The sequence below is a fragment of the Muntiacus reevesi genome, chromosome 13 (assembly GCF_963930625.1).
Source record: "Muntiacus reevesi chromosome 13, mMunRee1.1, whole genome shotgun sequence".
Lineage (NCBI taxonomy): Eukaryota > Metazoa > Chordata > Mammalia > Artiodactyla > Cervidae > Muntiacus > Muntiacus reevesi.
Genome location: NC_089261.1, coordinates 60267288 through 60282600, shown reverse-complemented (window position 1 = coordinate 60282600; position 15313 = coordinate 60267288). Strand labels below are relative to the sequence as shown.

General features: G+C 39.0%; 1 protein-coding gene across 3 annotated transcripts in view; it reads right to left on the bottom strand.

The window, feature by feature from the left end:
- Window positions 1–15313, bottom strand: part of ARHGAP10 (Rho GTPase activating protein 10) — a 357872-nt gene that overhangs the window by 114352 nt on the left and 228207 nt on the right. For all 3 annotated transcript variants that reach the window (XM_065904301.1, XM_065904302.1, XM_065904299.1), the window contains 2 exons: window positions 13482–13569; window positions 8558–8616 (listed from right to left, as the gene is read on the bottom strand). In XM_065904301.1, the coding sequence (XP_065760373.1) occupies window positions 8558–8616; window positions 13482–13569 (147 nt within the window). The remainder of the gene's footprint in view (window positions 1–8557; window positions 8617–13481; window positions 13570–15313) is intronic.

The following is a 15313-nucleotide window of genomic DNA, read 5'->3' as shown; positions in this document are numbered from 1 at the left end:
GCTGAAGACTAGCCACACTCTGCAAAGGGTGAGACCTCTGGCACGTGGCCAACGCTGCCCAACCACTCCAGAGGCCAACAAAGGACATGGTGGGGAAAGAGCCCCAAAGACGAACGGGGGAGAGGCCGACAGGGAGCCAAGCCAAACACAGCAGGAGGAAGAGACGAGAAGGCCAGGGAGGTGCCGGGTCATCAGACAGTCGCGAGAGAAGAAATCTGCGAAGACTGGGTAGCTCGTACCATCATACCGTCGGGAGTTAAGGAGAGGCTAGGTCATCGAAACATAATGAAGGAGTCCCAGATATGGCAAAATCTACCTAACAAAAGTAGGAGGTCAAAGAGCGAGGTGCTGAAGGGGAAAGGGAGGGTGGGGAGTCAACCAACTCTTCAAACTAGGAGAGGATTTCCCTGATGGTCCAGTGGTTAAGATCCTGCCTTTCCACTGCAGGGGGCACGAGACTGATCCACGGTCGGAGAAGTGCCGCATGCCAAAAGGCTCAGCCAAAAAGGAAAAAAAGGGGGGGTAGGTGGGTGATGGGAGAAAGGACAGAGAAGGGAAAAGAAAAGCAAAGCTGATTAAGAAAGGGAATTTGGTATGGTTTTTTTTTTAACTTTTTAATAATTGGCATGTAACATTATATTAGTTTCAGGTGTGCAACATCAGAATTCAATATTTGGATACACCGCAAAATGAAAAATGACCACCGTAACAAGTTAACACCTGTCACCACATATAGTTACAAATTTCTTCCTGGTGATGAGAACTTTTAAGATCTACTCTCTTACAACTTTCAGACATACAGTACAGTGTTATCACCTATAGTCATCATGCTGCACATTACACCCTCATGACTCATTTATCTCACAGTTGGAAGTCTGTACCTTTTACCCATCTTCACCCATTTTGCCCACCCCATTGCCTCGCGCCTCTGTCAACTATGCATCTGATCTCAGTGTCTATGAACTTGAAGGTTTTTTCTTTGTTTGTTTTTAAGTTCACAAATAAGTGACATCATGCAGTATTTGTCCTTCTCTGTTTGATTTAGGGAATATGTTTTTTCAAAATAATAGTTTCACCTTATCACTGTAAAAAAAAAAAGTCTGTTCTGCTAAAATTTTAGAAAACAGATAAAGTAAAAATTCAGTTAAAAAAAAATCACTAAAAATCTGAATTAAGAAAGAACATTAAGAAAGAACATGCAATCAGACTACATAGAATTCCTACAATCAGAAGAGAGAGACGATCCAAAAGAAAAATGGGAAAATATAGAGCAAAAATATATGAAAGAGGACAGTTAAATGACCCATAGTGAAAGTGAAGTCGCTCAGTTGTGTCCGACTCTTTGCGATCCCATGGACTGTAGCCTACCAGGCTCCTCCCTCCATGGGATTCTCCAGGCAAGAGTACTGGAGTGGGTTGCCATTTCCTTCTCCAGGGGATCTTCCCAACTCAGGGATCAAACCAGGGTCTCCCACATTCCAGGCAGATGCTTTAACCTCTGAGCCACCAGGGAAGCCCTAAATGACCCATACATCTATGGAAAAAGCACTAAACCTCATTAGTTATCAGGAAAATAGAAATAAAAACCACAATAAAAACTCCTATACAGCTATCAGGATGGCTTTAGGTGAATAATAAGCTTTGACAAGGACATGAAGCAGTTGGAACTGTCATGCATTAACTAGGTGGGAATAATTAAATGGTACAACCAATTTGGAAGATGGTTAGGCAAAATCCCCTGATGCTGAACACATATTCCCAATGACCCCAAAATGCCATAGGACCATTCACTAAAGGACACACAGGGGAAGGTTCTTGGCAACAGCACTTTGGATAATAGTCCAAAATTGAAGCAACTCAAGTATGCATCAAAACTAGAACAGGTGGATGATGGCATATTCACACAATGGAGCAGAGAGTATGTGATGTACTGATTCCCTCCACAGGAATGCATCTCATTAGATGAACTGAAGAAAGCCAGACACGTTAGTATATCCTGCATGATTCCATTTACATAAAGGTCAAAAGCAGCAACCCTCACCCACAATGTCAGAAGTTAGTAGCATGGGGGAAGGCGGGATAGTAACTGGGGGTGGTTGTTTCACCTCAGTGGTGAAAGCGCTGAGTCCTAACCACTGGGCAACCAGGGAATTCCTCGAGTTCAATTTCTTGACCTGAGGGCTAACTGCATGGCTATCTCCACTTCATTGAATATCATTAACTGCACACTTATTATTTGTGCATATTTCTATTATGTTTCAAAGAAAAGTTCAAGTCACTCATAAAACTTATCTCACCCTAAGATAAAATCATAATTTTTAAAATTCTTTTTCAGATCCTTTTTCATTTTAGGTCATTACAAGATGCTGAATATAGTTCTCTGGTGCCAAACAGTAGGTCCTTGTTGTTAATCTATTTTATATATAGTAGTGTGTATATGGGTTTCCCTGGTCGCTCAGTGGGAAAGAACCCTCCCGCCAATGCAGGAGACTCGGGATCTATCCCTCGGGTCAGGAATATCCCCTGGAGAAGGACATGGCAACACACTCCTGTATTTTTGCCTGGAGAATTCCATGGACAGAGGAGCCTGGCGGGCTACATGCCATGGGGTCACAAAAGAGTCACAGACAGCGTACTGACTAAACAACAAGTACGCATATGTTACTCCCAAGATCCTAGTTATTCCCTCCTTACCCCTTTTCCCCTTGGCTAACCATAAATTTGTTTTCTATATCTGAGTCTATTTCTATTTTGTAAATAAACTCATTTGTATCATCTTTTTTTTTTAGATTCCACATAGACGTGATACCATATGGTATGTCTTTCTCTGCCTGATTTACTTCACTTAGTACGATAATCTCTAGGTTCATCCATGTTACTACTAATGGCATTATTTCATTCTTTTTATGGCCAATATTCCATTGTGTGTGTATGTGTGTGTATACACACAAATCACATTTTTATCCATTCATCTCTTGATGAACATTTAGGCTGCTTCCACGTCCTGGCTATAGTCAATAATACTGCTATGAGCACTGGCGTACATACACGTTTCTGAGTTAGAGTTTTCACCTTTCCCAGCTATGTGCCCATGAGAAGGACTGCAGATCGTAGGTAACTAGTTTTAGATGTTTATAGGTCCCGCCATACTGTTCTTCACAGTGGCTGTGTCAGTGACTTTTAAATTTAATCCTTTCAGAGTTTTCCTCCTTTTTTTGTGATGAGATATTCCAATATTCTGTTTCATTTAATATATAATGGACATCTCTCAGTCATTCAATGGACTGCACACCATTAATTTTATGAATATTTAGGTTGCTTCCAATGTTTGTAAAGTTGAGTTTGCACCACTTGACGCTTTCAGTAGTACTGCTTGGGAGGGAGGAATGAGATTTTATAACACGGGACATGTTGATAAAGCAAGAAGGGAAAAAGGCTAAGAAATGAAAAAGCACATGATAAAGGAGAACACAATTAATCAAATATTATTAAATAACAAAAGACTCTTAGATACAGACTACGTTAGTCATCGAAAGTAAAAGTACAACTATCTGAAGAGTTAGGTGATAAATTATAATCAAGTTTTTAATGTGGAGTTAAAACCAAGATAACACCTTACTAAATCAAAGCTGGAAGGAAATGAAAGCAATAAAAATATAATAGCATTTTTCAATTCACAGCTTTGATTCTAAAAATGAAATTAAAGCAGGGACTCTGTAAAACAGTCAAAAAGTCCCAGGGAAAAAAAGGAAAATTGCCTGCAATAAGAATTTCGTACTTTCAAAAACTAAAAATTTCTGAAAGCTTTGCACTAAAACACTACTTGTAATTCACGTGTGTATCTTGTCAATAATCACCTTCTTCAAAGAAAATCTAATTTTAATATTTTTGATTTATCACTTATTCACAAATACAAGATAGGTAAACAGTTTTCCTGCCTTCTAGATATAAGGTTTTTCATTTCTAAAAATACTATAATCAGTTTTAAAAAGCAGAATCAAAACCTTCCATGTCCTTTCCTGAGTCCCTCTCCCACCAGCTCACACCCATCTCATTTGAAATCACACACCCATTTTTTCCTGAGTCTGATTTTCCTTCTTCCAAAAATAAGATTTTGTGGATACAAAGTTTTAAAGTCTAACTACTTTTTCTCTGTTTTGTTCCACTTTGATATTAATCAAAGCTTTATATTAATGGGCATTTTCATGCAGCTACAACATAACTTTCAGGTACTCAAAAGGAGTTTTCTAAGATAAACTGTCCTTAACTGCTTATGTCATGTGCATTTCATTATATTTTAACTAACATAAACTGACAAAGAATGCAAGACATAACTTTTTAAAAAATCTAAGATACTGAGTTCATTATAACACCAAATTCCTGCCATTTGCCAGGGACAGGAGTTTACTGTAATAGCAAAAGCATTTTAAGTTGTGAAACTACAAATCGGCATCTACGACACTTAATGTCAATCTGCTTACGTCGCTGTGCCAACTAATGGAGACTGAAAAAGATACGAACGTAGCTTACTGGAGCTTATCAAAGATACACAGACAGATAAACTTAAATTCAATACTTAAATGTCATAAGTCAATAGCACTGTAATTTTAGGAAACCATTAGCAGTAACCATTCAAGTACTTTCCACGGGATAAAGGACTTCAATTAACAGACATCAAGGAATCCAGTTCTTCTGGGGGAGACTCTATCTACCAGATATTGAATACATCAGGCTCAGATAGCTTGATGTCATTAAGCATCAATTTCTTCAATTTCCAGATTTCTGAGTCCCTCTTCACCAAGACAACACGACTTTGTCGTGTTTCCCCCTACAAGAAACAAGGACAGAACAATCCAGCCAGGCAAACACCAGTGCCTTTCCTGTAAGAGTTTTCTTCTCATTACAAATGATTAGAGAACTTTGTGATTTATGATTTTGCTTCCCAGCTAACTTGACTTCAGGAAGAACACATACTGAACTGAAGAATACGTGCTAAAGAAAACAAGTATTCTATTCTGATTTGGGAGGCAGAAAGTTTTAATTAGAGTGATGCTGTGTTAGGCATCCAGGCTTCAGTTTTCATTCTCAAACTAAGTTTAGCATCAGTACAACCCTGAAGCCTGGGTCCAATTCTTACCAACATGATCTATCTAAGACTATGAGCCTGAAAGGCTGAGACACACAGTGAGGACACAACATTCTCAAAGGCAATACACCCCATGTGCAGTACCAGATCCAGGTGAATGCCTACCAGTCTGCCCCAGCTGGGAAAGCTTCTGATTCCAGCAGGGCCAAGCAAACTGTGTTTCCACCTTACAAATTCCTGTAAGATGGATTATATTCTCTCACAAGATGGACGGTATGAAATAGTAAGAAATATATATATATTGTTCTCTGTGCCTAGTTCCTGATGCTGAGCTCCTAAAACCCTTGTCTTTGTTGGGTGTTCTGAGAGTCTTATGTTCTAATATTTCTAGTTCCTGACACAGAACTCCTAGGAACTCTGCTATTTTCTGAGTGATAAGAACATCTAACACCAAGCCCCCAAGTCCCTCTGAATCTGGGGGTGATCAGAATGTCTTTTGTTTTAATGAGGTGACTTTTGATGGGCTTCTAGATGGTGGGTAGTCACCAGAAAGAAGCTTGAATTTTCAGGTCCATCCACCATTCTCTGGAGAGGGCCAAGAAATGGAATTAATAATCCATCATGCCTACAGGATGAAGCCTTCATAAAAAGTCCCTCTAGCACAGGGTATCGGAGAAGGCAATGGCAACCCACTCCACTACTCTTGCCTGGAAAATCCCATGGACGGAGGAGCCTGGTAGGCTGCAGTCCATGCGGTCGAGAAGAGTTGGACCCGACTGAAGCGACTTTGCAGCAGCAGCGAAGGGTATAGAGAGCTTCCAAGTGAATGAACATATCTAAACTGCAGGAGGGTGGCACATCCCAGCTTCATGGGTCTAACACTCCTACACTCAGGAGACATCTGGACTTTGCCCTATGAACCTGACCATGTATCTGCATGCTTCATCATATCCTTTATTAATGCATTACCATAAGCTGGTAAATAAATGGACACTTGCATTTCCACGAGTTCTATGAACCACTCTAACAAATTATCATGTCCAAGACAGGTTATAAGAAAGTGAACTTGTGGCTGGTCAGGCAAAAGTACCAGGAATAACCTGGGACTTGAGACAGGCATCTTAATTGGAAGGCAGTCTTGTAGGACCAAGTCCTTAACTTGTGGGATCAGAGGTCAACTCCAGGCAGACAGAATCAGAACTGAATCCAACTGCAGGCTGCTCAGCTGGCATCACAGAACAGGTTGGTATGGGGGAAAACCCACACATTTGGTGACCAGAAGTGAAGCATTGTGTGTGTGCAGGAGTCACAGAGGAGTGATTTTCCTACACAGATGGTTTCCAGTTTCTTTAGCAATTTTAAGTTAACTCCATCAGCTGAAACGGTTTATTGGATGCTCTTAATTTTACTAAGAAAAAAAAAATTTTTTTAATTTCTTGACGCATTCAACATGGATCAGTAGGTTTTTGCTTTTTTTTTTCCAAGAATGAAGAAGAAAAAAAATTCTTTTCTGTGATGACTACAAAAAGAGAAAATTTCTATTTGTATCATATACTCCAGAAATGAACTCACAAGTTCTCAATAGACCTCTACAGGAAAGAAACTGACAAGGAAAAAAATGAAGGGAAGGATTTTTCTGGCGTCCAGTGGTTAGGACTTTGAGCTTCCACAGCAGAGGGTACGGGTTTGATTACCGGTCAGGAACTGAGAGCCCGCTGTGTGGGATCCCCACAAAGTCCAGAAGCAAAAAATAAGGTACTGGTCTAGAAGGTGATGCTACCTTTTGTACTTACACAATCTCTTCTTCCACATTGTTAAAGGACAGTCTCAACAACTCCTGAAACTCACCTCCTAGGGCTTAGCAATCACTTGGGAACTCCTACTCTACATCTGGTAAAAATACATTGATGTTACAATTTCAAACATACTGGCTTCAGTTACAAGGCGTGATAATGATACTAACTTATGGTAACTGAAACCTTTATTCCATAATCACTTTATCTTTCTCCAATTCTCAAAGGATTTTAGATTAAAACTGGCACTCTTCTGCTTTTTCCAGTCTTGGAGGCAAACAACATGAAACAATTGTCCTCCAACGAGAGTTTAATTTCTCTTTCCCTGGGTTGCCAGAAATGCCACAGGGAAGAATTCAAAACAACTAAGCATTTGCTTGAGTTTTTGCCAAGAAAACTTTCCCCCACTTCCTTGATCATACTGATTCCCTTTTTTAAAAAAAATCCTCTTCCATGTGAAAACAAAAGCGAATAGAACCATATTTTTGCCTTTTGCAAACGCCTGTTTTATATGCAGAATCTAACTGGGCTGACCCATTACTTCTTTCTGCGACCTCCCAGGAACCTTCATGCTGGCTGGAGCAGGGACCTCACAAGGAGATAACATTTAAAGCAATGTTTGGGCAGCAGTAACATAGGACCCAAAGGGATTGCTCTAAGGTTTTCAACAGATTAAACTATGGAATACATTCAAGGGAAAAAAATAAACGGAAATGAAAATACAATTACAGCTACCGTCAGTGCACCTGTGAAAACCAATACCAGGTTTTAGCCAACAGAACTGGGGTTTTGAATTTTAAATAAAGCTCTCTATAACCCGGCAAGGTACTTAACATATCCCAACTTTCCTTTCCTTAACTATTAAATTCCTAACACCAGAATATTTAGGAGGACTATGATGATTAAACACCGTGTGTCAAATATAAAAACTGAGTGTGTATAACAGAGTATAATTGAGTATATAATAGAAAGAAAACAAGAAATGAGTATGACTCACAAAAAATGTAATCACAAATTAAAATTCTACCAACTATAAGCCTTTTTCATTTAACGTTTTATCACATAGAATTCACTCTCTACCAAATATTGTGTGGGATTCTGGCATGAGCTCACAATATTCCTTCTGCTTGCAGTTTCCATCTAAATATCCTTCTATGTGAAGTCATTTCCAACCTGCTAATCTCTCCAAATCTGCTAATCTCCCCAACCTTGTGCAAGTTAACTATTTCTGTGTTCCCATCACATTGTGCTCATGACATTATTATACATATTATGGTATAGGGTGACCTGTGAACCCCAATATTTGCTACAGCATTCACTTCTGGGGGCAGAAATCCTTTCACAGCTCAATATATTCATTATCTACTAGGGACCAGAGCACAGTAGGCAATAAATAAACATCTGTGAATGTATGAATGCATATATCAATTATTCCTTTTTTCATCTTCTAAAAGGGGGGAAAATGTCAAACACTTCCTAAAGTGATTTCCATTTTTAATACAGATTATAACAAATAAAAATAAATCTCTCATTTTAGTGGAAATGAGATTTAGTGGAAATTTAAATGGAAATTAAATTAGTGAGATTTAAATCAAAATTCAGTTTCCATTTAGTGGAAATTTTAGTATATACACAGTTAACCATAGAACTGTTTCTATCACGTCGCCACAATACTTACTGGCTGGAACAATGAAATCTCCATGTAGCTCATAGGTCATCAGCGGCTCTGGAAGACTCCTACATGGAAAAGAGAACTCAGAATTACCAAAAACAAACAGGTCACCTCTCTTTGCACTTTTTATAAAAGGATATTCAATATGTCATGCATGTCTTTATGTTCAAAACTCCCCAAGAAATACTTTTACATATCAAAAAAGATACATCATTCAAATGGATTCCTTTATTATTTTTTTTTTGATTCCTTTATTAAGTGTTATCTGCACCAGGCATTATCAAAAGCTTAAGTAGTCACAAACTCCTATCAGATCTAAGCATTTCACATTTAATCTTGGAAAGTACCTTTACAAACATCTGATTTCATATATAAAACTTCCTTCCACAGACTTATTTAAAGTCAAACATTTTATCCAACCAAACAGATAATACTGAAAATCACCCCTAGGGTATTAATTGAAGATGCCACAAAAAATATATGGAAAAGATTAAATAAACTTCAAGAAATCAAGCCCCCTCCTCTTATATCTCTTATAAAAATATAATACTCAATTTTGATATATGCCTATGAAACAATACAGATATAAAATAAAATTGATGACAACTTTAAAAAAATCATTTTAATTTTCTACAAAGCAGATTACATAAATAGTAGATTTCATCCTGTGGTCAACAAAATGTTAGTTCAATTGACATTTATATGTATCTTAAATTTTAAAAGACCAGATCTTCAAACTCTATAAACACTTAAAGAACATGAAGATGAGTTTTCAATCTGCATCCCCTTTCTGGAGGGCAATCTGGAAACATAAAAGATAAAAACTTCTTAAAACATTTAGAATCAAGATTGCCAGGAGAAATATCAATAACTTCAGATATGCAGATGACACCACCCTTATGGCAGAAAGTGAAGAACTAAAGAGCCTCTTGATGAAAGTGGAAGAGGAGAGTGAAAAAGTTGGCTTAAAGCTCAACATTCAGAAAACTAAGATAATGGCATATGGTCCCATCACCTCATGGGAAATAGATGGGGAAACAGTGGCTGAGTTTATTTTTCTGGGCTCCAAAATCACTGCAGATGGTGACTGCAGCCATGAAATTAAAAGACACTTACTCCTTGGAAGGAAAGTTATGACGAACCTAGACAGCATATTAAAAAGCAGAGCCATTACTTTGCCAACAAAGATCCGTCTAGTCAAGGCTATGGTTTCTCCAGTGGTCAAGTATGGAGGTGAGAGTTGGACTGTAAAGAAAGCTGAGCACTAAAGAATTGATGCTTTTGAACTGTGGTGTTGGAGAAGACTCTTGAGAGTCCCTTGGACTACAAGGAGATCCAACCAGTCCATCCTAAAGGAGATCAATCCTGGGTGTTCATTGGAAGGACGGATGCTGAAGCTGAAACTCCAGTACTTTGGCCACCTCATGCGAAGAGTTGACTCATTGGAAAAGACCCTGATGCTGGGAGGGATTGGGGGCAGGAGGAGGAGGGGACTACAGAGGATGAGATGGCTGGATGGCATCACCGACTCAATGGACATGAGTTTGAGTAAACTCCGGGAGTTGGTGATGGACAGGGAAGCCTGGCATGCTGCGATTCATTGGGTTGCAAAGAGTCAGTATGAGTGAGTGACTGAACTGAACTGAACTGAATGTAAAAAAATATAGCCACTCTGGAAAGAAGCTTGCCAGTTTCCCCAAAAGTTAAATATAGACCTATCGTAAGACCCAGGCACTATACTCTTAGGATTCACCCAAGAGAAATGAAAGCCTCAGTGCTCAGCTGTGCCCGATTCTTTGTGACCCCATGGACTGTAGCCTGCCAGGCTCCTCTGTGCCTGGAATTTTCCAGGCAAGAATACTGAAGTGAATTGCCATTTCCTTCTCCAGGAGATCTTCCCAATCCAGGGATCAAACACCAGTTTCTTGTATCTCCGGCACTGGCAGGAGGATTCTTTACCACTGGCACCACCTGGGAAGCCCAAGTTCACTGAAAAGATTTATACACAAAGGTTTTTAAAGTAGCTTTATTTAAAACAGCCAAAAGCAACAAATAATGCAAGTATCTATTAACAGGTAAGAGGATAAAAGAAGAAATTTGTGGTATATCCATAAAAAGGAACACCAGTTAGCATCAAGAAGGAATGGACAACTGGTGCTTGCCTCAACGTAGGTGAATCATGAATTATACCAAGAGAAAGAACCCAGATTTTATTTTTTTTTACTTTTTTGGCCATGCAGCATGTGGGACCCTAGTTTCCCGACCAGGGATGGAACCAGTGCCCCCTGTGTTGGAAGAGCCGAGTCTCACCCTCTGGACCACCAGGGAAGCCCAAGAATCCAGATTTTTAAAAGTACATGCTCTATGACTCCATTTACATGAAATTACAGGAAATGTCAATTCATGTATAGTGACAGCAAACCAAGTGGTTTGCCCGGGATGAGGGAACGAGAAGAGAAGCGTGCGAGAGAGGGAACCCAAAGGGGCTTGAGGAACCCCTGACGGCAGGTTCACCATCCTGACTTTGCTGACGGCTTCACAGACATACAAGCACGTCGAGCTGCTCAAAATATATTCTATGAATATATGCAGCTTATTGTACATCAATACACTTCAATAAAATTGCTTAGCAAAACATGAAAAAATATATTTACAGACTATGCTCCCTACATTTAATTTTTTACTGAATAAATTTCACTTGGAACATTAGATAAGTGGAAGGTGCACAGTGTGTTATTTTGATAATTTATATATTGTGATGTGATAACCAATGTAGCAATACTTATCACATTACATAATTATAGTCCACTATTGTTGTCTGCATTCATTATACTGTGCATTACATCTCTACGGCCTATTTACTACTCATTATGGGTTTGTCCCCTCTAACACCAGTCTCGCCCCTCCACCAGGCCCTTGTAGCCACTATTTTATCTTACGTACAATGTCTGATGCTGCAGAATACACACACACACACACACACAATGACAACTAGAGACAGTGATGCTGAAACTTAGAAACACTAGTGAAGAAAAGCTGTTCTCTTATTTCCCCTCTCTCTCTCTCTCTCTCCCCCCTTTATCCGCTATACTCAAAGAAGAAAAATAAAACGAATTACACTACAGACTAAATAAAGAAAAAGAAGTCGCGATCAAAAAGCAAAGCTCCGGTTTTGTTTCAAAACAGGATCAAGCAGGAAGTAGTGATAAAGGAAAATGTTTCATCTGTCAGAGAATGAAAGTTAAAGGGTTCCCAAAAGAGGGGGGGAAATGAGATCGCTTAGAAATCCCATAGAGAGTATTTCATTTCCAATATAAAAATGAATTTGTATCTATATATCTTCATGCTACTTACATCACTGCAGTATGTCTAGCCAAGCAATGCGGCATAAAAAAATAAGAATTAAGTCTTGGGGTTTTTATAGGCTTGTTTTTTTAAGATTTTGGCTGCTCTGGGTCTTCCTTGTGGCTCGTGGGCTATTTCCTGCGGCCCATGGGCTCAGTAATCACCATTCATGGGCTTGGTTGCCCCGCAACACGTGGAATCCTAGTGCCCTGACTAGAGATTGAATCCAAGTCGCCTGCACTGGAAGGCAGATTCTTCACCACCAAACCACCACGGAAATCCCCTAACTATAGCTAATGTTGGAGAAGCAGTAATAAAAATGACAAGTTTCCCATATACAACTCATTATGTTATCACTACATCAGTTGGCTTCTCATCCAACGTGAGACATTTTGGAAACAAGGGAGGCCCTCTCATTGTCCCAGCATTTGAGGAATTACTGGAAATCCCTGGAGGAGGAAATGGCAACCCACTCCAGTATTCTTACCTGGAAAATCCCATGGACAGAGGAGCCTGGCAGGCTACAGTCCAAGGGGTTGCAAAGAGCTGGACACAACTGAACACACATGTGTGATACATTTTGTCTTTTTTATTTGGTCCCTTTTTTAAAGTCCTTATCTTTTCTGAGATACACTCAAATATTTATGAGTGCAGCAATATGATGGTTTAGAAAATCTCTAAACTATTAGCCCCAAAAAGTGGCAGTAGGGAGACTGATGAAACAAGAAGTGTCGAATGTTGAAAACTGAAGAAGCAGGATACTGGGGCTATGAAAAGTCATTATATTCATCTTCCTGCCTATACGTTTGAAATTTTTAAGATATAAAATACATACTAAAAGTTGACTCTAATGTGCTTGTTGGAACCCAGATAGCATTTCCCTGAAAAATAATCCTGTGTGTTGGTTAAAAAGAACTCATGCTGGGGAGGCAGTGCCATTTGACTGCTAGACAAAAATCAAAGTCCCCAGCAGACCCACAGCCTAGGAAGCACAATTGTGACTATTTTCCATTCCTTTGCTCCATGTACTTGTCCTTCATCTAACCTCCAGCTTTGTGATCATTCAGCTCCTTTATTTTTTCAAGAAAGGTGAATGCTCATAGAAATGCTGAACCTTCTTTGAACTCTATAGCAAATATGTAAAACTCAAAGTTCATCTTTAAAAAACACCTCATCAATTAAACTTCTTTTCAAATAGTTTTGTATCTTTGTGTCATTATCATAAGTGTTTAATTTCATAGGGTTTACATTTAAATTAAGATATCTTCACTTTAGACTACAACACAAAGAAAAGATTCAACGAATGGAATAAATAGCCTTCTTCCTCACTGTTTCAGAGCGTTTAATTCCGAAAACTCACATCCGCATTTCAAAACCCAAGTCTCTTCCAATTCTTTTCAGTTGCAATTGATCTGTCAGCTGATGTTCACTGACTGTGGACCACACTTCCTGGAGCATCATTAGGTACCTCACAAATATACTTTCACATAAACTTTGACTTTTGAGTCACACATGCAGAGTCAGCATCGGCTATGTGTTAGACACCCAGTCTGCTCTTCCCCCCTTGCTACCAAGAGAAGCTCACCTCAAATACTGCTTCAGGGCACTTGTTATTGTCTTCACTTCCCAGTCTATGGAATTCTCCAGGTCTACCTCATTGCAGGTCTTCACATCTAGTGAGCAAGCAAGGAAGAAACAAATATTAAAACCTGACCATTCAGAGGCCCTCTTGACTGGTTGACAATGCTTAAGATTCTTAAACAGCCAAACCATAAATATTGAATTCTGTGGTTTCCTATAAAAAAATTACATACAATTTCTTATCATATTACAAGCCATGTTCTATTCTCAGACATTTCTAGCACTTCAGAAAATCTGTAGTGGAGATCAAAGTAAAAGGGTAAGGGTTGGGCCAGAAGTATGGAAGATCTTAGCAAAGCATTTTAGTATTCACAGCTGCAAAGCATATATCGCTATTACTACTACGATTATACTACTCAGCAGTCATGGCTTATAGCATGTAACATATAAAGTGCCTATATATTTGAACTTGCTTTGGGTGGCATTGTTGTTACTGTATTATGACAGGGCAAACAGCACCCTTAACGTTAAAATTACCATAAGATCAACAACTCAGTGGAGAAGAAGGAGTTGGTCCTTTTTCTAAGTCTGGTCCCACACTTGTAAGGTTTGCACTCATCATACTCTCTCTCCAAAGACTAATACATGATCAACCAAAACAGAAATACAATGACACATAAACTTAAAAAGTCTTTTATGAGTAATCTTTCATATTAACATTACAATTTACACACTCATCCAGGAGCTATTTATTGGAAGCCTCTACAAAACATTTCTGACATTCTAAATTAGTTTTGTCTTGAAATTACATTAATAATGTGTTTCTTCCAAATGGCCTTTCAAATACCTAGTAAGCTCTAAAGAAGATGTAAAACATGCACTAAAAAAAAGAACAAGAAGAGCTGAAGGAGAAGGGGCAGGAGAGGGAGGAGAGGATGGAATGTACAGTTAATTTTGAAAAAGAAAAAGTCAGTTCTGAAATAAAAAAAAAAAAAAAAGATGGTGGGAAAGGCAAGCATTCTGAGGGTGGTGGCATCTCCGAGCCTTGGAAGGCTGGGCTACTGCACTTGGCTGTGACCCAGAAGCAGGGAAGAGAGTGCATCAAGGAATCACACACCTAGGCTTAAGTCCCGCTGCAAACCTGACCAGCTTCACCACTCCAAGTCAGTTCTAACCTATCTGAACTTCAGCTCTTCCCGTGCACAATGGAGGTAACATAAACACTCTATTGAGAGCATGAAAGTCAATCAGAGCTGTATGCAGATTTCCATAAATCGTTAAATGTGCAGGTAATCACCACAACTGAGTCACCAAAAGTATAAGCATTCTACCCAAAGAGAGAAGCAATAAATGGGTTATGATGAATGACATCCGTCGATCAACAGAAACTGGTATGAGTTTCTACACTCCGACCATGCAAAGGAGAAAATAAGAGATTTGTGAAAGAGACTTATTTCTCCCTCACTCCGGAATGTTTCAACTAAGGTTCCCAAAAAAACTAGTCGTTTCAGGGTTTTTTTCCTTCATTGCACTATATTTATCTAAATATGCAAGGAAACACTTTATTGGCATACCCTTTTCAAATTAAAGCTCAAAAAGAAGATCCTGTTCAAACGGAACAGTACATTAAGTTCACACATGCCCCTTAAAAGAGAAAGGATGCGTGACAATACAATGCTATCCTCAAATTTTTCGAAAATAAAGTAAAACAGGAAGTGATGGTTATTTCACAGCCATAACATCAGATATATGAAGTCAATTACTCAAAAGTCTAGAGACTTTTTAAAGCACTTCAACAGCCCTTGATTACAGCAACTGACAGCAAGATGCAATAAA